We start from the raw sequence: 27,106 nt of genomic DNA, 5'->3' as shown, positions 1-27,106 counted from the left end.
AAATTTGATAGCATGAAAATTCTCAAATCCCTAAGCACTCTAAGATTCATATTCAAATCCCATACCCGTAAATTCAGAATGGGCATTATACTAGAAAAGAGGGAGCTGACTGCAAATTTTCTACTTGTTCAGTTGAGCCTCATCCATTTTAATAAGTCCAGCTGGTACCTTGTCTTGCCCCCATCCCACATCCACATACACTCATATACAAAGGGGAGACATAAAAAAATGACTGCAAGACCTGGCACTTTCTATCAGAAATTCATCCAGACAATTCCCACTTACAGAAGCATTGGTCCTTGCTCTCAATCTTCTTGATTCTACTAATCCAGAGCCCCCCAATTATGTCTGCCCACATTTTCCTGTTATTAATCCCACTTCATGGATTGTCACAGTTGTTTCTCCATGCTTACACCTCAACAGCATTCTGAAACCTCTGTTCCTCTTTCCACCCCTCTTAAGGTTTTACACAACTACTTTCTCAGTCTGCAATCTTCTCCTAATGGACAATAACAAAATAAAAACAATCATAGAATATTTATAGAGGTCAGATATTGTTCTGCACACTTAACTCAGGCATGAACCATCTCACAGAATTATCCCATCATCTCGCTCCCACTTTTAGGTGAAGCAACTGCAGGAGAGAATTGAATATCGTGCTGTAAGTCACAGCATGTGAACAACAGAGCTGGGACTTGAGCACAGGTTGAGCCTTCTTACAGCAGCACTCTGCCTCATACAGTTAGCCTGATGGGCCTTTCCAGAATTTTACATGTATCCTTTCTTTCTCCTGGAGACATCAAAATGATCTTGATGTTAGCAAAGAAGCCCTTAGAAGCCAAATTATTAATCCTAGCATTCGAAACTCACCACTAATAGGCCTAACCTTGACTGACCTTGCCTTGGCTGGCCAGCATGAGTTGTCACTGTCATAAAGGGTTCATGTTGGGAAATCATTGACCCTTCTCCAAACTAGGCCTCTCAATGCTTAATCTCAGTACTTTCCAAACTCTGTATCTGTAATATCCTATTTCCATCCCATCTGCCTCTGCAAATATTCAGCTGACATTCTTACTACCCTGTGAATGTCAAGTCAGCTGAAGATACTGATCTATTTGGATTGTCCCTTTCGCTCAATCCCTGCTACAGTTTATGTAAGAAATTACAGTGTGAATTGATGACTCAGTTATCCTTGAAAGTTCAGTTGACGTGTTAAGTCTGACCAAGCAAAGGGAGTCTTGACTAAATCATGTAGATTAACTTAAATTGTTAAGTATCAACATCTTTTATTATATGCTAAATAAAATCTGTATGATTTCAGTAAGACTATTACTTACTTATATACCTATATGAATCTACAACCCTCACTTAATATCATCTTGGAAACTGCAGCTTTAAGCAAAACAAGATGATGAAAGCAGGTTCTCATTATATTCACCTTTGGCCAGGACTGTATTTTTTTTTCCTCATTGGCTCTGTAAAAAAAACAGGTGAAAGAGAGGGTTTTATTCAAGGACATATTGTGTGTGTACATATGTGTATTTATATATGTGTGTGTGTGTGTGTATTTTTTCGACATCCTCCAATCAAAGACCTCCAGAAACATACTTATAATTGAACAAGTTGAGTTTATTGTGCCTTGAAATGAACCAGAATACACATCATGGGGAACAGCGGGATATCTCATTAAGAGAGTGTAAGGAGGAGCTAAGTATAGAATTGGGGCTTTTATTAGGCGAGTTGGGGGAGGTTTCAGGAAAGTGGGATTTTACACTGGATTGGATGCTGTCAGAAAGATGGGGTAATTCTATATTTGACTGTCTTGATAAATCTCATCTAGAAGAAAAGAAGATCAGGTCAGGCTAAAGCTCCAATTGGTAAAGAAGCAGCAGTCACTGATATTAACCAGGAGAGGGGGGTATTTGGTATTTTTGTGATTTGTACGGTCATCTTGCTTTCGTCTGTTCATGGACAAGATACAAAAGTCTTGTTTGTATCTTGATCCATCTCATAGAGAATGATCTTGACTGCTATTGGCATTCTGTGAAATTATTGATCCTTACCAGTAGAAGACCACATTCTAGTCCTGAGCATCAGACCAGCTCCCTGGGACCACGACCTCACTGAGAGAATATTGGATGTTTGGGGGCTGCATGTGTCTTAAAAATAAAAAACATTACAAAAGAAATTAGAAGCTAACTCTTCTGGGAAGCTGGAACTCTGCAGAATTCCCTTCACTGTATGGCTCCAAGCCAGAGTGGGCACATGAGAAACTTACATGAGTGCCGAGACCGGGAGTGAAGCGGCAGTGTTCATTGTGCTCTAAAGGCTGACAGCACGCATCAAGCACCGTGGCAGTTCCTGCACAATGTCACCGATCTGTTAGCTCCCCTGGCTGGATGGGAACAGCACCCAGGAGCACAGCAAATCCAGCCCTTGCTAGAAATCCTCATGGTTTCTCTGATATCCTGGACCTGATGTGCACAGCTACCTGCAAAGGGCATCATCTTCTCCCACAGGCCTCTCATATCACTGAAATTGGGGATGATAAGAGACAAACGTGGGTTTCCACTTGTCCTTGAGGGTCCCAGTTTGTCCTGGCTCTGCCAACTTCACATCCAGCTCTCCTTCACAACTGCTAGCTTGGTTAATTTCAGGTTCAACACCAGATGCAAAGGCAAGAGCCTCACAAAGACTTCTCCACCAGTGCCCACCACTGACTGTGACCATTGTAACCCTTTATTCTAGATGACTTTTCTGGGCCCTGACTCTCTGAAAAAACCTAGGATAATAAATCCTCCAGATATCCAGTGGAAAGGTGGTGTCTCTTCCCTGGGATGAGAGGTTTGCGAGGACCAAGGTACGAAGGGAGATGGGCTGCTTTCCCATAGCAGCCAGACGGGGCCAAGCGGCAGACTCCTTTCTGATCATCTGACTCTCTTGTCCTATTGCAGTCTTGGTGTTGTGTGTCTGAGTGTTTGTATACTGAGCAGTGCTGGGGGAGGAAAGACTAGAGAGAGAAGCAAACAGCTATGGGGTCAAGCAGCAGAGATGATGTCATTGGAGTTGGGGCCAGATTCTGCTTCTGAAGGGATCAAAGTCATAGCTGAAATGACATAAATGTGAGCCCAATCTGAGTGGTGTGGCAAGGATAGAAAATGACACTGAATGGTAGAGAGTGTCGAGAAAGAAAGGAACATGATGGCCAGATGAGGCATTAGGACAGAGCCAGAGGATGAAGCACAGGTACCCAGCAGAGATGTCCCTACAGAGGCAGAAGCCCAGCTAGCCAGTCCCAACCCTGCCAGGTACCATGGGCAGCACCCGATATGCCAGGCACTATGTTCATTGCCTTACTCACTATCTCCATCATCACAGAGGATAGATTTTTTTTTTTTTTGCTTTTGAACTGGTGGAAGACATTTTATCTTTTTTTAATTACTATTCCAACTTTATTATTAATAATTTATGTTATTAAGTTAACATTGATTTACATAGTTGAGTTTTAGAATCTAATGGATCCCCCTTTAGAATTGTTACTTTGTTACTATACCACACTCACTACTCAAGCACACCCTATCCCCGTAGTCTACAAAGGACAGTTTGTCAACCTAACAGTTGACATAACCAAGCTGGAGAGGTTAGATGATCTGCCCAAGGTCAGGAATTTTAATTTACATCTCATTGATCTTACTTCCCTTATACATCTCAAGATCCAACCTTCTAAGCTTAAAAAAATGAAGAAAATCTTGAGCGACTTGACCAATATGCATTGTATCCAATGTTTTAGCACCAGTAAGGCTTGGGATGACCGCAGCTCTGGATAACCTCTTGAGCAACCTATGTTGACCTCAGCTCCCCAATTCTTGACCCACTGAAACTGCAAGTCAATAAACATTTCTTGTTTCAGATGATACTGAGTGATCGTTACTTAGGAGTTGAAAACTAATTTATGAGGTGGTGGCAGGTAGGTTGGAGTGGGGGGTAAAAGGAGGAGGAGGAGAACTATGGAAAGCCCCAAGAAAGCCTGACAAAAAGAGAAAGTACCAGAAATTTCCTTCTGGCTGAGGAATTATGTAAAGATACAGAGATGGAGAGGCAGGTTGAGAAACAAACATCCTGACCTCTGTCTTAGGACAGAGTCCTCTCCAATAGGCTGAAGAAAGAGCATATTCCTGGTTGGGTCTAATCTAAGAAAGCCAAATGTCTCCCAGAATACCTCATGCCAACCCTACGCTCTTGCCCTCATGATGTCTGGAAAAGACCAAGAAGTTCCCAGAAGCCCTCAAGGGAGCAGGAGGAGGTCACCAAGAGTCTGATTGGGTAGCCGCCAGGGAAAGTCATCACTGTCACAATGAGGCCAAGTGACTCAAAGCAGGGTGACAGAAGAGTCACCCCCAGATCTCAAGCGGGCCAGTGCCAGCCAGGGCTGCAGAGGAGCCACGTCAGCACGGTAAGTCACTGCGCCCCAGGGAAGCAGAGGAAATGGCACAAGTTACGCCCAATGTCAATGTCAGCAAAACACCCAGGAATGGGAAAGACCCAGCACACACACCCAAGAGCCAGAGGCAGTGGAGCATGCTGTGACCCGGTGCTTGGAGTCACCGGAGCCTCCATGTGACATTGGAGAGAAGAAAACCGGTGAGTAGAGTAGGGCATAAAGAATAAAAGTAGGAGTCCACCCCACCCTCCAAAAAAAAAAAAAAAAAGCCATCTGACTGAAAAGAGATCACTGCAGGGATAGGATTGGATTGAGTTCATTTTTTCCTCTGCTATTCAAGCAGTCAGGAGTGGGGCTTGAATGGAAAAGCACACAAGTTATGGAAAACAGTGAACCTATAGTTTTGTTGTATGTCTCAATCTCGTGTGAGCCAACAGAAGAATCTATGAAAATATATCAAAGTTTCACAGAGGCTCAAAGCAGTTTGTGCTAGATCGAGAACACAAGAGCCAGAGCACCCTAGAAATCATGGAATCCCTGGTATTTTCCTCCATTTGTGCCTTATCAGATGGTGCCCCCAAGTCTATCTCCCCCAGCCCATGACCCAGCAAACTGCAAGGGCTGGCACTGAAAAGGTGGCATCAGCTTTGTCAAGTGCATGATAGGAGGCCACCTATGGGTGGCACCTATGGGATCTATTTTAAAGAGCTGTCCCCAAACCATCAACCTGATGTGTAGCTGAGAGAAGGGGCAAAGAGGAAGCAGAGTCGTAGCAATCTTCTCTGTAGGTCAGAAGTCAACCTGCGTCTTATTAAAAGGTGCACAGGGGACTAGAAAGGAGAGAACACGTTGACCGAGGTGGTGTGTTCGAGGCCCGGCCACATCTGAGTAGGCTGGCAGGGGCTGGCCTGCGGGTGACTCTGGAACTTGGTCTGGCTGGAGCCTTGGAAGAGCCCTCGTGAAGCCCCTGCCTCTTTCCAGCAGAACTGACCGTGACATTCTCAGCACTGACGGGCAGAAGGGAAGGCCACCAGGTCAGCAGGCGGCTGGGGGACGTTTACTGAGCTATTCATACAGTCTTTTGTGCAGAAACGTTTCTTACAAGCCACAGCATCTTCTATATGGTCGAGATGTCCGGGAGGCCGTGGCTTACCAGAAGGGAGCTCTACTCCCCCTCTGCTGAGTTTTGTCCCTGAACTCAGATCCCCGGGCACAGCCCAATTTGTGGGCAAAATCGTACATCAGGGCCACGCTGCTTTACACACACATATCCAGATGGAAGCGTGGAAAAGGCGCTCTGTGGCCTGCAGCTCACTTCATGTTCCGCTCTATCCAGTCTTTAAAAGGCAGCACCTTGGTGAAGGCCGTGTAGAGGCTGTGGCTGCAGGTTTTGTCATAGCTCCAGGTGACCAGCCCCACCAGATGCCAGCGCGGCTCGGGGGACGCCCGGCTCGGGAAGGACACAGCCCCGATGCCCCCTGTCTCTGCCGTGCAGATGTTGGAAGGGGCATTTGGATCCCAGGTGGAGCAGAACATGTTGTCCGTGACACTCACGGGGATGCCATAGTCTTCGTGCTGCTCCTCACACAGCAGTGAGTCCACCACCCTGACGACCCCCGAGCGCAGCGTGTCGTTCTTGAAGCCAGGGCTGCTCACGTCTGCCAGGACATTCCAGCCAGCCACAGTAATGCGAGCCTCCTGGAAGGAGGCGCTGAGGTCCCGAGCAGCTGCGAGGCAGATGGGCTGGACGCGGGTGCTGATGCGGGCCTTGTCAAGGAGCTTCAGGATGGCGATGTCGGCGTCCAGCAGGATGGGGTCGTAGTTGGGATGCAGAATGATTGCAGAAATCTACAGACACAAGAAAGGGAGAGCAATGGTAAGCAGCCAACGCCAGGGTGCACAAGAGCAGGCAAGCCCTGGGGCTGAGTTATCAGGAGGAAACGTCTAAGAGAGAGCAGCAATGATTTGGAAATACTGAGCTCCAGGGATCAGAGAAAGCAATTGCTCGATTTCCAGAGCTGCAAACTGAAATACCTCCTGGGGCCTTGCAAATAGTGTTCAAGAGTGGTGTGGACAGGTGAGGCTGTGGAGGATGACAGCACAGTCCCTGTCTCACGTGGGCAGAGGCCATGTGCCATGGCTGACCCCTGCCATGCAGAGAAGGGGCCAGTCTTCTAACTCTGCCAGGAATAGACTCCATCTCTTACCCAAAACCTCCTGATTTTTAAATGCTGGCAAATAATTGTTTAAAAAAATGTGCTAGCATGATCAAAATATACTACATAGTATTAGGACTATCAAGACTAGTATGGTGCACTGTAAACATTTTGTTTTCTTCAAGCCATTGAGAGCTACACCCCTGAATGTTCTGGAAGACTTTTCCACAAAATTTTTCCCAATTATCCCAAATTGCTGCTGATCATCCTATTTGATAGGGGGCTCTAGGAGTTTACATCTGTGATACATATGCATGTGTGTATGTTTGTATGATGAAAGATATATAAATTTTCAGATATAAGTTCTATTATTTGGCACACTCTAGAAGCTCTAATACTCATGGACAGATAGTGGGTGGGTGGGTGGATGGAAGGAAGGATTGATGGATGGATGGACAGACTGTTGGATTGCTGAATGGATGGGCAGATAGTTGTGCAGCTAATACAAGATCCGAGGAGGGATGCAAGAAGGTGGGCATAGAGAGAAGGTTATAAATTGATTAGGAGAGAAGATTTCATAAACTGATTAGAAGTATCCTGGATAAAAACTATGTCCTCAAAACCTACTTAACAAAAGGGAAAGAAAACAATCATCTTTCAGAGGCCCCTTTCTGGTATCGATAAATATGAAATACTGGGCACCTGCTACGTGCCAGGCTCTGCAAGGGTGCTATGGTGCCAAGGTGACAGAACTGGCACAGTCACCATTCTGCCAGCACCTGGCATTTCCTGAGCTAGAGGCCCGGTTCCCAGCTTGCAACCCTCTCTCACCCGCAGACTCTGGATGGTCTTCTCATCCCGATCGTCATCCCGGTAGAACTTCCCCAGGACGACTTTGAGGTCTGCTGTCTTGATCACGGTGACCTTCCCCAACTCAGTCACACAGTGGGCAGGCACCACCACTGTGCGCTCATTCACCAAGGCGCCACTGCAGACCAGGAACCACGTGCCCTTGTGTAGGCTGCCACCGTGCATCCCGCTGGCCCTTCTGTAGATGGCCGCCTGCCACGGCCAGCGTGTCCCCTGGGTCTTGGGAGTAGTGACGTTCTCAGTTTTCCCACAGACTATGGAGAAAGCAGCAGTTTAGTAAGATGAACTCAGACCTTCCATACAAAGGGGAATGTGTCACTCGACATCAGAGTACAAAGCGAGAAAGGTGGGCCCCAGGGTACTGATGGCCACTGAGCAGCCGAACTGTTTGTCTTTCCCCTTTAGATATTAATCAACTACCTTCACATAGCTAGTGATTAAGTCTGAGGTTAAGATTGGAGGCTTCCAATCCGAGGCACTATCAATAGTCCTACTGACTAGTCTAGCAATCATCGATAGTCTAGTCTAATCAATAGGACTGTTGACTAATTTCTGAGAGTTTCAGTCTTCTTGCCTGTAAAATGAATGTAGGAATAACATCTACCTCCCAAGTTCTTGGGTAGACCAAGTGAGATGATAAATACAAGTAGATTCAGACTCAGGTGACTTCATTATTAATACGACCACAACAAACTAAGCCATGCTGGTCTCCTTTGACAAAGAGCATGGGAAAGAGGGTTGACTCTATGCAAGACCCTTCCAGGTATGATTGTGGTAATCGCCAACATAACCTAATTGGTAATTAATACTTCACCACCAGATTAATAACAATTTCGCAAGTGATATCATTGGATGAGGAGCATGAAACCTGTGGCTTAGATGGGGTAACCAAGATGACATCCCTGGAGGCATTGACACCTTTAATCCCATCCCCACTCAGTGTTTAGTGACTGTTTCGCCCCTTTCTCCAAGTCAGTATGATAGAAGGTGGGCCCTCCCCCTCAAAAAAATTCACTTAAGATTTAATGAGTTAATTTCTCCTGGGTGATAAGTTTAAGCCCAAGGAAGGAAGCTCTATCTGTGGGATCACAGACATCACCAAGCTCAAGAAAGGACAAGCCAACAATTTGGACAAGGCAAGGCCCCAGAACATCTTCAACAGTGTTAAAGGCTTTTGGTGGGCAGCTAGGGAAGATGCAGGCTTCTCCCTCCCAAGGAGTCAAGCCTCCACTCACTAGGGATGCAGGATGGGGCACGCCCGCTCCACTTCCCGGTCCTGAGACATGTCCTCCGGCTGCTGCCCAGGCGGCGATAGAAGGGTGAGATGCACTCGTATTGGAGCTGGGTGTGCAGATGCTGGTACCCAGGGGGCAGGTCTCCAAAGGGGAGGGCTGGCTTCTTGGTGGGGGCGCCCTGCAGGTTCTGCTTGCTGAAGGCTGACGAGTACAGCTGGTGCAAGGGTGTCTCCCTGCATGGGGACACACACCCAGAGGAGCAGGGTGAGTGACTGCCATTGTGCCCCGTTAGGAGCCACATCAATCTCCCAGTCCCCTTCACATGGGTATTTGGTTACAGAAGAAGGAAAGTGGTGATGTCATTTCTTTCCCCCCTCAACCCCCCACCCTTCTCTCTCTCTCTCTCTCTCTCTCTCTCTCTCTCTCTCACACACACACACACACACACACAGGCAGACAGACACACACACACACATTCCCTCTACCACTGAACAAATTGCTCAACCTTCATTCTGTTCCTCCATTTCCATTCCTGGCAGTCCTCCAGCTGCCTAGGATCTTAAATAGAGAGGATAATATCTAACATAATAGCTGTTATCCGAAGGTGCGTTATACGTGCACACACACAACAATTAACTGTGAAATGAAACAGCAAAGGAAGCTAATTTGAATAAGAGAAATCCAGAGATATTTTTCTCTCTAACTATTATCATAATGGGGCAATATTAGAAATTGACTTGAACTAAACTGTGTTGATACAGTAGCTTGATTTAGCAATTAGCAGATGTAATTAGTACACCTTAGAGGATAGAACTTTCTCTCAGGGCACATTGATTGGGAGAAATATGGAGCATTGTATATAAATGTAAAAAAAAGGCTTTTTAAATGAAGCTGAACCCCCGAGAGACTTCTCAGAGATTCTTGGGGGACACCAACGAACATTGTACAGCTCGTGTTCGTGTTTATTTTATATCAGTGCACAACTGTTAACTGAAAAGTTAGAATTCCTCTAGGAATAGGAATCCCTGTTTTCATCCCTGTTTAATGAATGGAGAATAGAAATCCAGAGAGATGAGGGGCGGGGTGAAGGGGACACAGAAGGCTAAAATGGCAGCCAGCACAGCCCCCAGCCCCACCCTGCTCCCTGCTACACCAAGCTGACATCACCATGTTCTGCAGTTTGCGGCAGTGCTTTGCTCAGAGCAAATATGCATCCACGTTTACATCCAAAGGCCACATTTCAAACAACAAATCTTCAGCTTATTTAGAACCATGTCTGCAATTCAGAGAGCTTCTACACTTGCAAACAAGCTCATCTTTCGTCTATTCAAAGTCTGTGCTGCCCTAGGGAGGAGTGGTCCCCTTCAGAAGTCTTTCAGAAAGATGCTTACACCCAAATTGTAGGCCTGCCTTCTCATCTCCATGAAGTGCCTGCAACCCTGCCACTACCAGAGTTAGTGCCTGTTACAGTCACTCTAAAAATGTGAAGCTGGGGCCCTCCCTGGTGGCTCAAGGGGTTAAGACACAGCACTTTGAAGCTGTCGGCAGCCTCTGCAGCATGAGTTCAATCCCCAGCCAGGGAGGTAACCCACATGGCACAGCAGACCCTCCTGTCTCGCCCGCTGCTCCCCTCAGCAGTATATTTCAATAGATCTGTCTGTTCTGCTCCCCACTGTGTCTCTGGTGAATCCTCTCACCCCCGGCACCTCTGGCCTATACCCTAGTTCTTGTATCCATAAACAAATAAATCTTTAAAAAATAGTGTGAAGCTGGGCGAATTTTTTTAAATTGCTCAAGGTTTCTTCTATAAGATATCTCCTTGGCAATTAAAGGTCTATCTCACTTATTGGAAAGTCCAGCCACAGGCAGATGACAGGATCAGAAAAGAGGAAATGTTTTAGGTTCTGTGCCCTTGAACCTGAGGAAATGCTTTGCCTACAAAAGGAAAGACAGACACACAAGGGGACAAGGGGAAGGTCACAGGAAGGACTAGACTCACGAATAACATCCTGATTTGTGAACAATTCAGGTCACTGGGTTAGAGTCAATTCTAGTTGAAGTAATATCTTATTCACAGAGGTCCATGTTTACTGTTTCTAAAAACAAAAGCTGCTGCTGATAAGCGTTCACATGTAAAAAGCCTTGTGCCACTCCTTAAGGCTCAGATAAAGCTCAGTGCATAAGGGAGCAGACCTCGAAGACCCAGGCGACCCTGAAGACCCCAGCCTCTGACACCCTGGATTTACACCCTTCTTCTGCCACTTCTTCTAGCAATGTGCCCCTGGGCAAGTTACTAACCTTCTCTGAGCCTCAGTTTATGCATCTGTCATAAAATAGTAATAAAACCTCTAGTAGAATAAAATGGAATAATAATACCTGCCTCAGAGATTGTGGTGAGGATTAAAGGAGCTCATCCTAAAGCGAGTGTACCATTTAATCCTGACAGTGATGTGAGACAGAAGGTACTGTGATTTATCTTTATTTTATAAAAGAGGAAACTAAAGGCTCAGTAAGTTTAGGAACTTGTCCCAAAATACTGAGTGTAAAGAAGCCCTGCATCAACCCTAAAAAAACACAGAGCCAGGTTTGGAGACTTCAAGTATCCATCCAATGCATTTGTCCTACTGTTGTAGAGCAACCCCGATACAAAATGGGGTGCCTGACTGTGGGTCCTCACCCGCGCTTAAAAGGACTTATCAATGCTCTACTGCAGGCACACGTGAAAGGTTAATAAAAGGTTTATTTACAAGGGAAGGGGAAATGAGGAAATGTACAGCTCTGGGAGAAAAGTGGGAGACAAAGTTTTAAATGAGTCCTACCCGATCCGCCGATCAGGAATTCCAAAATGGCGCTCTCAGAGTTGGCCGCCAGCCAGGAGCGGTGAAGCCAGGAGGCGAGCGATTGCGAGCCAGAGAGAGAGCCCAAGGCCCACATGTTTGGTTTTTATATTTAACCTGGCTACCCAACTCCACCCTCAGGTCCCAGCCACCCTCCCTTGGTGGTGATGGGATTTGTCTTTCCCAATGTCTTGATGGCTTTAGTCTGGAGTGGGGGTGGGGTCCACAAAGCCTGTATGGGATTAGCTCAGGACATCCTTTCCCCCTAACACTACTATGTGCAAGGCACTGGTCTGGGCACTAGAACTTCACAATGAATGAAAAAGAAAATGTTCCTGCACTTGTAACTTCTACATTTGTTTTAGTGTGGGGGAAGCAGGCAGAAATGGATAAATAATTTTTAAAAAGTATGTATGACAGCTGTGGAGAGCGATGCCAAGTTGAAAATGGAAGTTGTCAGAGAAGAGGAAAGCATGACGGGTAGAGAAGTCAGCTGGGTGGTCAGGGTCTAGGGAGTGACTTGTTTTTTTAAAGGACAGTCAGGGAAGGTCTCTCTGCCACATGAGGACTGAGCAGAGAATGGAAGGAGGTGAGACATGAAGCCTCAGTGAAATTCAGAGGAAGCAGATTCCAGACAGAAAGAGCCACAATAGCAAAGGTTCTGAAGCTGAGATGGGCTTGGAAGAAACAGGAAAAACAAGGTAGCCCGTGGGTTGGAGTGGAAGGGATGGGGAGGAGAGAGCAGTATTTCCTACAAATTAAGGAAATGAGAAGAAGGAAAGGGGCTATTCTCTCCAGGTATTACCACTTCAATTCCCAGAGCAAGGCTGGGGGTACCTGCAGGCTCACCTCCCACATCAGAGCTGGTCAGTGATCTCTACTCTTGGCCCCACAGCCTGCCTCGCCTAGTTGGTTACTACAGCACATCCCCCTGAGCCAGAGCTGGCCGCCTTTGGCAGGAATGCCATCTCCTTAGAAGCTGCCACAATAAACACAGTCGTTTCAGGAAGGTTCAAGCATGAAAATGAGGGTCCTCAAGGATCATCTTAAAATCTTACTTCCCAACCAACCAACTACTTCTCCATGAGCCAGTACAGTTTGCCCATCTTCCAACTGTTGCTACCTCTTGGCTAGAGGCAGCTGGCTAGCAAGCCTCCATCTAACAAGCCCTATTCTTTCACAGTCAGTCACTCTGAGTGTCCCTGAGAAACCCCAAGCCATCTTTGGTGTAACATGAGTGGAGAAAGTGTGGGAGGGAAACATTTATTCACCTTTACAGCACAGTTCAGGTGTTTCAACTCACCTTGACTGAAGCTGCATTGGAAGAACTCTTCTCCTCACCAGGTCTGAGATCTTCGGTTCTCGGCAGGCTGGGAATAAAAGGTAACACTGCATAACCCTGTTCCAGGTGAACTGCTAACCCAGTCACTTCAGATTCTTCCCCATAAGAAAGGTAGAGAAACTACCTTTCTCTAGACATGGGATGCACACGCCCAGGTCAGCCAACAGCTCCCTCAGCAAAAGGACATGCTGCCTTTCACCTGAATAACTCTCTGCAGAACCTAAGTAACACAATCCCTTTGAAAAGCAATTTGTCCATCTTTGTCCCTCTTCCTAGTACTGCCTCACCGGGGTACTCAAATAAAGGCAGTTAATAGGTTAGGATGACTTTTCACAAAAAATAAGCATTATTGAACTTTTCCAAGACAGAATAAAAGTCAAAAGTGGAGGTTCCACAATATAGCCCAGCACAGGGAGTTCCAGGGTTCTCACTGGAAACCAGACAGTTGGTGGTTCTTGGCCCACTGGCTCCTCCAGGTGCTTTCTCTGCAATTAAGGCTTGAACAGCCATTCGAGGGCAGCCCAAAGCCCAGCTGAACTTTGTGGGAGTCTCTTGCTTTCTCCACCAGTGAAAAGGAACCCGTCCCGCTTCACTTTCCCAATCAAGCAGCCAACATTCATCTAATTAGCAACCCAGGGAACTTTGGTGGGATTAATTTGTAAGAGAAGAGTGGACAAAAATCTCCAAGGACGTATGGAACACCATTTCCATGCTTAATGAAATCAAGAATCAGAGTCTGTGCTGGTGGGGTCTGAAGGTCGCTTCTGGCTAAAGTCTAAAGTGATTTATTCCTTTCACAAGTCATTCTCTTTCATGCCTTTTCCTCAGATTTGGGTTGTTGACAAACACCCAGAAGGGATAGTGGGGGATTGAGGCAATTATCTGGATAATCTAGGCCAAGGACATTGCTTTTCTTCCAGGAAACAGCCAAATTATTGTGACCTGCTCCCCAAATCGTGGGGCTGTTGGCATGGAGCAGGGCGTGAATGAGTTCAGAGGGAACTACTCATTCCACTGCCAAGGGGTGAGGTTCCAACTTCTATACCGCATTCCATTTTTCTGGTCTCAAATGACCTTTTAAAATGTACCTCCCCGATCCCCAAATGGCCTCGCTTTGAGTTTGCACTATTCTTTCACATCTGCCTACACTTCTTTTCCTTTGTCTTCCGAATGGAGTATTTCATCCTAATTCTCTCCACCTTTACAAATCCTTCTTGACTTCCCAAACTGCTCCAGTCCCACCTGCTACTTGCAACCTGCCCTCTTCTAAGAAATATTGTTTCCTTTCTCTAAATGAACACAAAGTCATCTCTTGCTGTAACTCTCCTTTGAATGTTCAAGGGCTTTCTGTCTTTTTTGTATAGTTACACAAAATAATAATTGGAATTAGTTATACAAAAAAATTGGAATTCTTTATGCAAAATAATAATTGGAATTCTTTATGCAAAATAATAATTGGAATTCGACATCTGTACATACTGCATTATGTATGCCACCCAAAGTTTAGTTTCCATCCACCACTACACAGTTGACTCCCTTTCCACAATTTACCCATCCTCCCCTGTCTTCATAAGATGTTTTTAAACATCTTAACATTTCATGTGAGCTGGTAGGGATGATATGTCTATTGTGTTTTTATTTCTTCCACTAATATTATTTCTTTAGGTAAATGTTTTATAAATACATATTAATTCGTTCAATTCTTCCTGAGGTTTGCATACATAAAATTCAGGCCTGTCATCTTCCTAAGCTGCTCTGGTAACTACATGACTCTTCTTGATCACATCAACATGTGATTTGGATTAGCAGGCCCTTCAGAGATCCAAAAAGGAAGCCAATGTTTCTAGGGATGGATTCCAACCTGTGAGTTAAGTACAGTTCCAGTGAGAACATAAGATAAAAAGGCATTTTTCCAGGGACTCAAAAACATGTATGGGAGCTACTGAAAAGTTCAGCAACTCCAGCTACTTCTATAGACTTCAGAAATATTTGCATGTTACCTTTTATGCAAATGGGTTGCTTCCCTGACCACTCTCCATTCTGCTGGCATGTTCTCTTCTCATTGCCACTGAGAACATACGAGTTGTTACAAAAGAAGGACAAGACTGTGCCAATTTTTGCAGAATGCCCATTGATAAGCCCAGGGCCTCCTGTTATTTTCTTGTACCCATTGACTGGGCCCCCAGGGTCCGAGCAGTTTGTTTCTTCAAGGACTGAAAGTGAAAAGAAAAGGAGAATTATGACAAGTCTGAAGCACCCCCTCCTTGAATCAAATCTTTTCATATTTCTTTGCAGGGACATGGAGCTTACTTGGAATGACACTCAAAAGAATTACCAAGAGAGAGCTCATAATAGAAAATGAATATATTGGACCTGTCTCCCCTGGCTTTAATGATTTATTATTAAATTGAGAAGTATATCATTTCACATATAAATAAATTTGACACCACAATTGGCTCTCATATGATCATGTTCATCTCTCTCTCAAACTGTGGGTGCTGGACAGGCCTAGACAAATTAACTATTTCACTTAGATTTTATGATCAGTATACAAAGCTATTGTATTTCAGTGTTGTATCATCTCCTTGCTTCCCTAAGGCTTGGGCAATTAAAGTAGACTCTTCTGTTTCCTATTTATGTTATACCCAGAAAGTAAAGATGATGAGAAACAGCCAAGTATAGAAGTGAATTTAGATTTTATATTTCATATTTAAGAACATAGTTGTACTATAAAAGTATTGTACTAGAGGACAATATAAATTCAGAGACATAATAGATTTCCCTTGATCTTCAAATACAACTTTCCATCTACACACTTAATGGTATTCATTGCAAAGGTATTTCTATTCTCTAGCTCATGTTAGACAGTTACTTAAAGTAGAAATGACATTACCAGCTATTCTGAGCACTGAACAGGATATTAGATATAGTCTGGAAATATTCTGTCAGATAGATAACATTTTCCTCAAATGGATTATGGCATAATACCGAATAGTACTTGCTTAAGGAAATGAAGTTCCCTGAAAAATTCAACCCTTAATTACTGAGTATGGGTACCAATCACTCTTCAGCCTTCCTAGTCTCTTTTAAATAATTTCTTCTAGGACACGGGTTCATCCCTATAAAACAGTCCCCATGCAATTCAATTATGTATTTGACATGCTTTTCTTCCCATAACCAACCCAATTATCTTTTAAGCAACTTATTTTCTTGCCCCTTGGCAAGAAAAGAATCTTCAGATAACACTTCTAAAATATTTGAAAACTAAAAATAAACTGATCGTTTCCCTATGTGTAATTTGGCAAGGTTGCTAATATTAGCCAAATTGCTGATTTGTCTACTCTAAGATTGTCGTAGACCATGTGGAAGATGATCTCATGATACTCTGGGTGATTTGGGGCTGTGTAATATGAGCAATTTCCCTGGTGAGTGATTCCAAATTCCCATTTTAAGTGTAAAAAGTCGATCTAACTGAGTGAACTGTTTAAAAATACTGAGATGCTATAAGGAGGGCAATGCACTTTTTGAAACTTCAAGTGGGCTCAGTGCTTCTATTTCTAGGAACACTGCTGAGATGTGGGAGGAGCAAGAAAAGAAAGCACTCCATATTGCTTCCATGGTGGGGCTACCTTCTTATAGTACAGACTCATTGGCGCTGAACGTGTAGCCTAGAAACAAACAACAGAAGCCCATAGGCTGGAATCATCTCAAAAACATGGTGCATTAATCCTGCAAGTCTTAGAAAATGGAATTAGTAGCCAATCGGGATATTTCATAAAATAGCCTCATAAAAATCTGTATTGCTAGCTTTTGACAAAATTCCTCTCTGGAAACCCTGGGCCTGTATTGCCACATGACAATCATCAACTGCTCTGTGTAGATGGGGACTGATTCTTCACTTGGCCATAGAACCTACTGGAATGCCTGGTTCTGGCAGGTACTTGAATCTGTGGCTAGTTAGCCTATCAAAGGGCTATGACGTGCGTAATTTAAGTGTAGTTCGTCAACTATTTTGAGCTTTGCTCAGTGAAGATGATGGCCAAGAAGGTTTGAGTGATACGTAAAATCAGTCCCAGAATGCTGAAAGAAAATGAATATCCTCTAACCATATAACTTTAGCAGAAGATAAAAAATCACTTCTATCCTAAGTCCTATCATTGGATTTTCCTCCCCTCCAAAGTAAGTTCTTCCATGGTCCACTAGGCTCCACCCTCATGATCCTCTATGTGCAAGATTCTCATGAATCATATTTCTATTACATTTAATGTGGATTTAATAACTAGCAGGAACAATGGAGTGCTCTTAAGTCCTTAGAGATAAAAAAGTCTTAGGACAACTCAGGTCCATCCTTTCTTTCACTAAGGAGGCTTTAAAGGAATACTTAAAGAGAAACTGACTCAGGACATAGCAAGTCTTCCCAAAGTCAAAGAATTCTGCTACAGTTGTGTAATTCTTAGCTATATCCTCTTTAATAATGCGGTATGTCTGAAATCAGGTCATACACGAACTTTTTCTGTAGTATTTCTTTACTCCCAGCCCCCAGAAAGCTATAATTAAATCAGTGGTGCACCTCCAATTCATGAGACCCTAGAATGGTGAATTGTTATTTGACTAAGTTATTATTCATGGATTGTCACCAGGATAGAGTCCAGAGATGTTTCTGAGTTAGGGGCCAGTGGAAGGCAAGACTATAGCATTAAAATTCAAAAGAGGGCCTCCCCGGGGCGTAGTGGTTGAGCACTGGGTTGCGAAGCCGCCCGCAGCCTCTGCGGCACTGGTTTGATCCCCGGCTGCTCCCTGGCCACCAGAGGAGGGTCCCACATGGCGCGCAGACCTCTCCTGCTGCCCGCTGCTCCCCTCAGCAGTGTACTTCGGTCCTTCTGCCTGCTCTGCTCCCAGCTCTGGCTCTGGTGAATTCTCTCACCCTCCGGCGCTTCTGACTGTACCCAGTGCTTGTATAAATAAATAAATAAATCTTTAAAAAGAAAAAAATAAAATTCAAAAGAAATTCAAATAATAGATACAGATCTATAAAGGATATAAAAAATACAGTTGTCTGATACTATTTAACAAAACCATACTGAATATGTCAAGGAAATAAAAGATTAGGAATTTCAGCAGAAAACTGGAAACCTTGAAAAATAGCCAATGGAAAAATCTAGAACTGACAGTGTATAATACCAAAAATGTAGAAACTCAGTGGATGTGTTTATGAGCAAATCAGATATAGTTTAAGAGTATTAATAATCTAAAAGATACCTGTAAAAATGTGGAATGAAACCCAAAAGATAAAAAAGTGAAAATTGTACTGGAAAATGTAAGGAACATTTGGGATACAATAAGCAGGCTGATAAACTGATATAACTGGCATCCTAGAAGGAGGAGAGAAAATGTAAAATGATAACAGCTGAAAATTTCTCAAAACTGATGAAAGATATCAGCTTACAGATTGATAAATATGAAGAAAATCATCAGACATATTTAAAATAATGTTAAAAACCAAAATCAAATAAAAAAATTTAGCCATTATCTCTGGCTTATAATGTGAAAAATAATTTTTGCTCTTTTTACACTCTAAGTTTTATCATCAGAAAATGTAACCATGAAAGTTTAATATTTTTGTTGTTGCTTCTGTTGTTACTTTTTTTTTAAAGGTTTATTTATTTATGCATACAAGAACTGAGGTACAGGCCAGAAGTGTAAGGGGTGAGAGGATTCACCAGAGACAGAGTGGGAAACAGAGCAGGCAGATCGGCGACACGGGTTCATCCCTATAAAACAGTCCCCATGCAATTCAATAATGTATTTGACAGCGGGCGAGCAGTGGGCAAGTCAGGAGAGGTCTGTTGTGCTATATGGGTATCTCCCTGGCTGGGGATCGAACTGGTGCTGCAGTGGCTGTGGATGACTTCATAGGTTGTGTCTTAACCCCTTGCGCCACCAGAGCAGCCCTGTTGTTTCTGTTTTTAAAGTATCAGGCAAAATGGCTTTGGGTTCTTTCTGCTAAACCTATGAACCTAGCATTGTCTCCATGGCTTTTTTTATGTTCTTATATTCTTTCCAACTGGTGCAAATCTCTTTGTCACCTTACATTATCATAGAGTACTCCAAATTTGCATGACTTCATATTTAAAGTCATATTTAAGGAAGCTTTGCGACCAGACTCTGGTGGAAAAAGAGTGGTCTCCAGGATCAGACCAGTATAAATTCAAATACTCATTTGGTTCTGATGTCCAGAATAAGCATACAGTAGGTACTCAATAAACATTTTTTAGTAGGTAGAAAGAATGAAAGGATAATTATTTTTACATTCCATATTTTTATATTATTTTTATTGAGCTAACAATTTTTTACAACCTCTTCAAATGTATAAGACTATGCCTACCACCAAAACATCCAGAATCCTCTACCACAGTCTGCTGCATTCCCACCCTGCTTATGCAGCCTCTCCCCCATCTTCCCCTTTGGTAGCATCAATTCTATAGTCAGATTTCGAGGGTTTGTTTAGTTTAGTGTTTCTGTTAGTTTTAGTTTCTCTATATTCCACATATCACTGAAATCATCTGGTACTTCATTCCCTAAAAAATATGAATTTAATCATTCTTCCATTTAACAAACAAGGCTCTGGGAAAATTAATCTTGCCAAGCCTTCCTTTTCTCATCTGTGAAACAGGATGACATTTTTCCTGACTGGACTGATTTTTATGTAAGTAACAATCTCCTTTTCCCTTGTTTGCCTTTATGGACAAAGCACCCAATGCACATTGAAATCAATATCCAAAATACAGACAACTTAAAGAACACTTCACAAAGAAATCCAAAGTGCATTATTGGGCCGATTCTATGATAAAGCAATATTGCACATTATTTTCTGGCCTCTTAGTAATGTCTACCCAAGATGGGTTTCCAGAACTGGGTCCAGTATGATGATTCAGACTTCTGGATTCCAACCATGTTCTCTGTATATTTATCTCTTTTATTCCAGCACAATGAAACTTTAAAATTACATTCCTGCATCAAACTGTTATTGGGCATTATCCTTTCATTTATTTCCTGTACTTTCCAAAGCTGGACACTCTCCTATGATGCTTTTGAAGAGAATTTTAAGAATTTGCTCATCCTTTTCTCTCCCAGTTTAGACACCCACCTGTTGGGTTCACAGGCCAGTTGCATCTCATCAGATCATCTCCCCAGGGTTAGATTTCAAGGCCTCTCTTTTTCCCCTCATGGGTTTTCATTTCAGAATCTTTGTATCTCCCCATTAAACAAGCTCACGATTCTTTTTTCTGTGTGATTTTTTAAGGGCTTTGTGTATCATTTATCCTCAGTGGATGGATGTTTTCACACAAACCCAAATGAAAATTTACAACATCTGCATCTCTGGTCTGGAAGGAACATCAAGCTCCTGCTTTGCTCAGTAAAATATTCCATGATTAATCATAAATAGCACATCTCCCTGTCACTTTTGGGACTCAGCCTAGGGACATAAACACATTAAGTGTAGCATGCCCTTACATGCTATTTTGTGAACAAAAACAGTACTTGGGGAGGAATATTTCTTCAGGATATTGTTTCAGATAAACATTTAAAGAAAGACCTTCACTACCCTTGTCTTCTTTTTCAGGGTAACAGTATGAGGCGATTTGCTGTACCACTTTAAGAAGATACACGATGGCTTTGAGAAGGTTTGTATAGTGCTAGTGCCCATCCAGACCCCCTCAAATCCTTTTACCAGCTCAATCTCTGCATGTTTTACCAGCTTTGTTGCTGAGCACTGGTATCTACAACTTTCAGAAGGTGACCTTGGGCATGGGTACCATCTTGTTCATACAAAAAATGTCTAGATTTTTATCTTCCTCACCATGCCCGATCCCGGGTTGCTTGTAGGCAATGAATGAAGGGTATGGAAGTACAAAAACCCAACTCTTGTTTCTCAAGGTGTCATTTATACCCCAAGCATCTGGGGGGTTGAGCTGAGACTGGCAGTACAGTTAAAATCTCTCTTGTTTTGGCTTCTTCCTCTTTCCTGTCTTGCTGCCCACCCCCCAAAAAAATATGTACAGGTTGACCCTGAAGTACTTCCTTTAATAAATCACTTGGGCTCAATGCTTGGCTCAGAGTCTGTTTTGGCCCCATTATTTTCTTAGCCCTGGGCATCAGGGCCGCTCCTACCAATTGTGACTGCATTCCTGGGAGATGACAAAACCTGGGGAGGTGGTTGTATCAGCCCTGGGCTTCCAGCTTGCATGCCATTCAGATCTGAAGAACCTGCAAGATCTTAGGAGGATGATTGGTGGGACATTTGAAAGACCATATCTCAGCAGAGGGTCCCCCCCACAGACTCTTTCAGGCTCTAGGCTAGTTCCAAGGCAGCACCTGATACCTGAAGGGAGCAGGTGCTCTAAGAACAGGGCTCCCCAAGCTAAACAGTGTGGCCCTATATTCCAGCACTTCACCATCCATGATGATTTGGTGTTATTTATATAAAGTCAGTGACCTTTTTACAACCCTGGGACACAAAGGATTCCCCAATCAGCACTAAGACAGAAATTCTCAGAAACGTAGATGAAGATGAATTTAAGTTGAAGATGAATTTAAGTTGATGTAAAGCAAATAAAGTTATATGTTTGCTCTCTCTTCTGATTGATACAATAAGATACTTGATATAAGGTAGCTAAAATGATCAGAGGTCCAAAGATCCTCTTATAGTCCAAAGGTCTATAAGAAATGGCTATGCTGATGGAGAGTCAGGCAGGATCAGGCTGGTGTGAAGACACACTTGGGGAAAGTGGCTCTTTGATGCACACCTTTCTGTGCCCTGTGATCAGATCAATATTGAATATGGCCAAAGGAAGTCCCTAACCTAGGTTGTGGACCCTTCTAACAGTCACAAAACTCGCAGCATAGATCGCAGTTGTGGCAAGAATAGAGACCACTTTTCCACTCCATCACTATCCATCAGTACATCCCTGTCCACAAAAATATCTTTTTTGAATGAATCTGGAATTTTAATATGATACACCAAACACCCATTTATTTTGCCTTTTACTTCAATCTCAAAACTATATTTAAATTTGTAGACAAGATCTATTAAAAACAAACCAACCCAGAAACCAAAGAAGCCAATGACTCCTGTGCCTTTTGGAAGTCCAGTGTGTCTGCAGAGAAAGGTTGATAGAGTGCTGTTGGCTATTGACGTCAGAGTTTTTCATGCCCTGGGCACGTATTTAATGAGTGTCTTCTTTGTGGCCAGCAAAACAAGGCATTGGCAGATGTGTTTCTGTGTGTTTAAAATGGAAATATTTTATATAAACCCAGAAATAGAAGTGATGTCAGAGAAGTAAGGATTATTGTACTTAAGTAGTTGAGACCTCTCAAGAATCTTTCCAGCCTCACTTAAGCATTTAAAAAAATGGTCTGGGTGGGTCTTCCTTCCAATTACTTATTATACCCCAAGTCTTTGGGGGAGTGGAGACAACATATATATGAGTGTGTGTGTGTGTGTGTGTGTGTGTGTGTGTGTGTGTGTGAAAGATATAGTACCAATTCTTCCCAAGTGACTAATTTTTTTAACTTTGTTTTAAAATAACATTAGGACATAGGATCCTAACCAAGGAATAAAGGTATCATGGGTATGTTATATGAATCTGAATGGGGTGTGGGGTTCTCATCAAATACTAGTCAACTGCAACAACTGACTGTAGTCTGGATTACAACAAATATTTCATTACATAAAATTGATTGAACTGTGTTGCTACTGCTTAGCCTGCTGTGTTGTCTGAAAGAAAACATCTAAATCTGCAGGTGAGAACCTGGGAGAAGTAGAATCACCTTCTAATTTGAATGCTTCTGCCAAGAATAACCACAGAGGGCTTGTTGGAATTCAGGCTCCCAGTTTTACCATATTTGTGTTCTCTCTGTGATACTGGACTGAACTATTGACACAGTAACCACCATTTAACCAGTTAACACAGTGTGACAATTTGATGAAGGGCACAATTACAAAAGATGAAACAATTAGTGAGGGTCTAGTGATGCTTCCTTATGAAAGAAGCAGCTAGTTTCTAACTCCTGTCTGAAAAATGCCAAGCAATGGTTTGACCAAATTCTTCAGACGATTCCAAGCAGTTTGGGAGGTATTATAGGCTCTCTCCCTGCATTACTGCAGTCCCCACTCACTCCCACCACACTACCCTATAAAGAAGTGGGTGGGCTCCTGTACACAGAGAAGTGGATGTGATATCAATTCTTGGGTCTCACATTGACCTTTTTTTAAATTAACAATATAGATGATCATAGTTTCTGCCTTCTTCACATACTGCAACCCTGAAATATATAGCATTCAGCATAGATCTAAGATGAATATTTTAAAGAAACAACCAGTGATCTAGATAACTTCAGCTCTAGTTGTAAGCTCCCATACGAGCTCTAAGTTGGCTCTTCATGGGAATACTTTCATGACGTGTCTTAGATTGGGTTTCCCCCAGAAGTAGGCTGTGACATAGAGATCTGAGTGCAAGTCCTTTATTTAGGTGGCAGGTCCAGACGAGGCCAACAGTTTGGGGAAAGTAAGACAAGGAAGTTCACATTATCAAGACAGTTGTCACTGAGGACAACTGAGGTGGATGCCACTGGAAAACTTGGGGATACAGGGGAGACCTGCCTCAGAGCTATCCCACCCAGGGAGCAAGCAATTATTACCTACCAACTGTATCAACCATCTGTTGAAGGCTGAATGTGACAAACATTAAGTCCTCAGCACCCCTGATCTCCCACGTATGTGAGTCACTGGGCTCTGGGTCTAGACAAAGTCCTTAGGGGCAGGAGCTTGCAGTTGGGAGCCAGTGGGTTGGCACCACAGTAATGGTGTAAGAGTCATAAAGTCCAACAACTTTTTTTTTCCAGGGACTTAGAAAGATCTAATTTTAGAAATATATATTATAAGTTAAATTTCTATCACTTACAAAATTGAAGTGGAAAATAATTCCCCAGCACCCATCTTTCAATAAAGAAAGGAAAGGAGTAGAGATTATAGTAAAATGGACAATATTTGCATTTCCAAATGAACTTGTGTTCACTTTCATTTAATGTGCAATTATGGTGATATCATCTAAGGCATTGCTCTTTTTGCCTTTGCTGCCAGGAAATTCAGAATCAAAGACATCTGGGGCTGATCATTTCATCTGATGCAAATGAACTGAACTCTCACCCCATCTAGTATTCTCCTTCGCTCCTTCTTGTCTTGCTTCCAAGTTATTGTGTCTTCTTTCAATTATTATTATTATTTAAACCATGCTTGATTTCAGAATAGTTGGACAGTATTTACAAAACAGTACATAAAAAAGCATACTTTTCTATTCTCATGTTTTATACGAATGAAATCTTCACAGTAGCCCGAAAGCTAAAAGAACTAAGTCAGGGTCTTATTCTATTTAACAGAAGCTTGATTTCAGAGCTGTAAGATCATCTGAGAGTTCCAGCAAAGAAAACAGATCCAAAGTCAACAAAACTCATTACCTCATTATCTAGCTGGCATGGGGGTTGAGGCTGTTAGCCTCAACTCTTAGCATACTCTTGGTACCCACCCATTCTTGCTCATCACCACAATCAAAGAAACCATTTGTGACAGAATTTTGGTCCTGTTTGCAAAAGGCACTCACTTTCTCATTGGAGCTTTGTTTTTTCTGGAAAGCTGACTTAACATGAAAGCAGCACCCAGAGACAAACCCTGGATGGACACTCATCTGTCCCTCACTTTCTCCTGCTCAGCTTATATTTGAGCTTAGTGCCTCTGAACCAAACCAAATATCTTTTACTTCCACAAAGGTCTTCCCTAACCAAGAATAACAACACTGAAAATGCTTTTGATCCCTTTCCAGCCAATGGAATTCTGCTGTCTGCGCACCCCCCCATGTTTTCCAGCCCTCTGCGGGTGTGAATGAGACAGTATCCATGTGAAATTATGCTTGGATTGCACACACTGCTATTTATTCATCTGGCAGCAATTTGGAGGCCGAGACTTACAATTAGCTATTTGATCTTAATCGGTATTGTCCTTGGCCCCGGTACACTGTGTCTTTCGGATGCCTCTTTTCCGGTGTTCGGATGGCCTATTTAATTAAACAGTTGAAACCCCCTGTGCTTAAGAACAGGTCAACTTTGAAAATTCTTTGCAAAGTCCTGTCCATTTTACTTTTGTTCAAATCCATCTGACACATCCTTAGTTGGTGGAGTAGGTGGTTAACTCATGCAACTAATAGAGACTTGCTGTCCTCTTCCTGGGAGGGGGTCTTCTTGGGAAGAGCCTTGTTAAGGTTCCCCCAAGTCTTGGGTTTCTGAGTCAGCTCCTGGGGTTGGGGTAGAGAGTGGGTAATAATGCTAAACTACAGTGGAATTGATTGTCAACTTTTTAAAATATAAGAAATGTTCAGCCTGGACTGGGCAACATTGTTGTGTTTAAAAGCCTTGGGATGAGCCTCCCTGGTTGTACAAAGGGTTAAGGCACAGCCCATGAAGCTGTCTGCAACCTTTGCAGCACGAGTTTGATCCCTGGCCAGCCAGGGAGCAACCCACATGGTGCAGCAGATCTCTCCTGTCTCGCACGCTGCTCCCCTTAGCAGTGTATTTCAGTCAGTCTGCCTGTTCTGCTCCCCACTCTGTCTCTGGTGAATCCTCTCACCCCCCACACCTCTGCCCTGTACCCCAGCTATTATATGAATAAATAAATCTTTTTTTAAAAAAGTCCTGGGATGAAGAGAATAACCTTGAAGCAGAGTCCTAAGCTTTCGAGCACATTTCAGTCCTAAAAGGACTGTTTCTTGCTGATATTAATTCTTTGCAATTGCTTTGCTCTCATGTTCCTCTAGTCTTTGCCTCTTCCTTCTTCCCTCCATGGGCAGATAGCAACTCCTGCTACAATAAATCCATGGAATGCAGACCCAACATAAAATATACCTCCTGCACTAAGTCCTGTCTCAGTGACCTCATCTGCCAAAGCAAAAGCCAAGAGGGCACTGACAAGTGCTAGAAAATTCTTAGCAAAACAATGGTGTGTCTGAGCCTTGCAAACCTGGTGGGCTCTATCCAGAGTTCTTGGAGATATTCTAGCTGGAAGTCTGTTTGCAGGGTCTCTCCTGTCTTCTTGTTATTTTTCTGGAATGCTGTCCATAACTGAAATAATCACTGATTTGCAAAATGTACCCCATTGAGGCCAACGCTTGAGCTTCTTACCCTGAATGAGCCAAAGCAACTTGTTCAAGTGGCCACAGGCCCATGGAGCCCCACAGAATGAATGCTAATATGGCTTGGGATCTATGAAAACTCAGGTTCAGCCAACAAGGAATTATGAATAAAAGGGAAACTTTCCCTCTGATTTACAAAAACAATTGTGTTGATGACCACACAAGGTGTTTAGTGACAGCTTTTGCTTTTCAGACCTAAATTTAAATGAGATGTCATCTTGCTAAATATATCAAGAAGAATGTCAGAGATTCATTTCTATGTTCAAGAAGGAGAGTGGAGTGAGGCATAAGAGGTCAGTACTTCACTAACTAAGGGGCTTCCCAGGGCTCCTTCAATCACTGAAAGCTCTGGATTCTCTGAATTCCCCAGGATTTTTTTCATGGAACTATCCCAGTGCCCCTCAGACCCTCTCAAGCTAGACTGTTCATTGTCCTTTTTTGCCCCATGCCTCTAATAAATACCTAAGTGATGTTCTGGGGCCCTTACACTCACCAAGGGGTGACACAGAGTCCCTTAAATAAGTGACCCCTGAAAAACCCCATGAGAACAAGGGAGGCTGATCCAATAACAGGATATTCTGCGAGACTATTCTGGAGTTTTGAAATCCAGTTTTTCTGACATGACTTCATTAATCAATCCTAACAGCTCTTCTCCAGGCTGCCCTGGCTTCAAAGTCTGCTCATCTGTCATACCCAATGTAGTGTCTTCTCCTTGAACCCAGGGTTCCTTTAGTATAATAACACTGGCAGTATCTATATGCCCTTTCAAAACCATATCTTTCTTTCTTCTACCAGGCGCCTGTGCATTGGTAGCAATCCCAGTGTCTAACAATGATTTGGGATGGTCAGTATACAGAGGACACTTAGAAAACTTGGGAAGAATCTTCTTAAACCCTGGAGCCCTAAGGATGGTTTGTTATGATCACCTGACCTGTCAAAACCAGTGCTGATGCCCTAATCCCTTATCTGGAAAAATCCCCTGCT

General features: G+C 43.2%; 1 protein-coding gene and 1 long non-coding RNA gene across 2 annotated transcripts in view; one reads left to right on the top strand and one right to left on the bottom strand.

Annotated features, from left to right (window-relative positions):
- Nucleotides 1-1,555: 1,555 nt before the first annotated feature.
- PAMR1 (peptidase domain containing associated with muscle regeneration 1) overlaps nt 1,556-27,106 on the bottom strand; it is an 80,727-nt gene continuing 55,176 nt past the window's right edge. Inside the window, exons 7-11 of the mRNA XM_037522460.2 lie at nt 14,882-15,094; nt 12,843-12,909; nt 8,703-8,935; nt 7,429-7,721; nt 1,556-6,289 (exon numbers count right to left, since the gene is read on the bottom strand). Coding sequence (XP_037378357.1) covers nt 5,753-6,289; nt 7,429-7,721; nt 8,703-8,935; nt 12,843-12,909; nt 14,882-15,094 — 1,343 coding nt within the window. The 3' untranslated portion in view covers nt 1,556-5,752. The remainder of the gene's footprint in view (nt 6,290-7,428; nt 7,722-8,702; nt 8,936-12,842; nt 12,910-14,881; nt 15,095-27,106) is intronic.
- On the top strand, nt 4,403-27,106 carry LOC119255363 (uncharacterized). The gene is made up of 4 exons (XR_005127449.1): nt 4,403-4,641; nt 20,506-20,566; nt 26,316-26,415; nt 26,918-27,106. It is a non-coding gene; the product is annotated as an uncharacterized LOC119255363 (long non-coding RNA).

The sequence above is a fragment of the Talpa occidentalis genome, unplaced genomic scaffold, assembly GCF_014898055.3.
Source record: "Talpa occidentalis isolate TD23 unplaced genomic scaffold, MPIMG_talOcc4v2.1 talOcc4.3, whole genome shotgun sequence".
Lineage (NCBI taxonomy): Eukaryota > Metazoa > Chordata > Mammalia > Eulipotyphla > Talpidae > Talpa > Talpa occidentalis.
The sequence above is the reverse complement of the archived record's forward strand: the minus strand, read 5'-3'. Positions and strand labels throughout refer to the sequence as shown.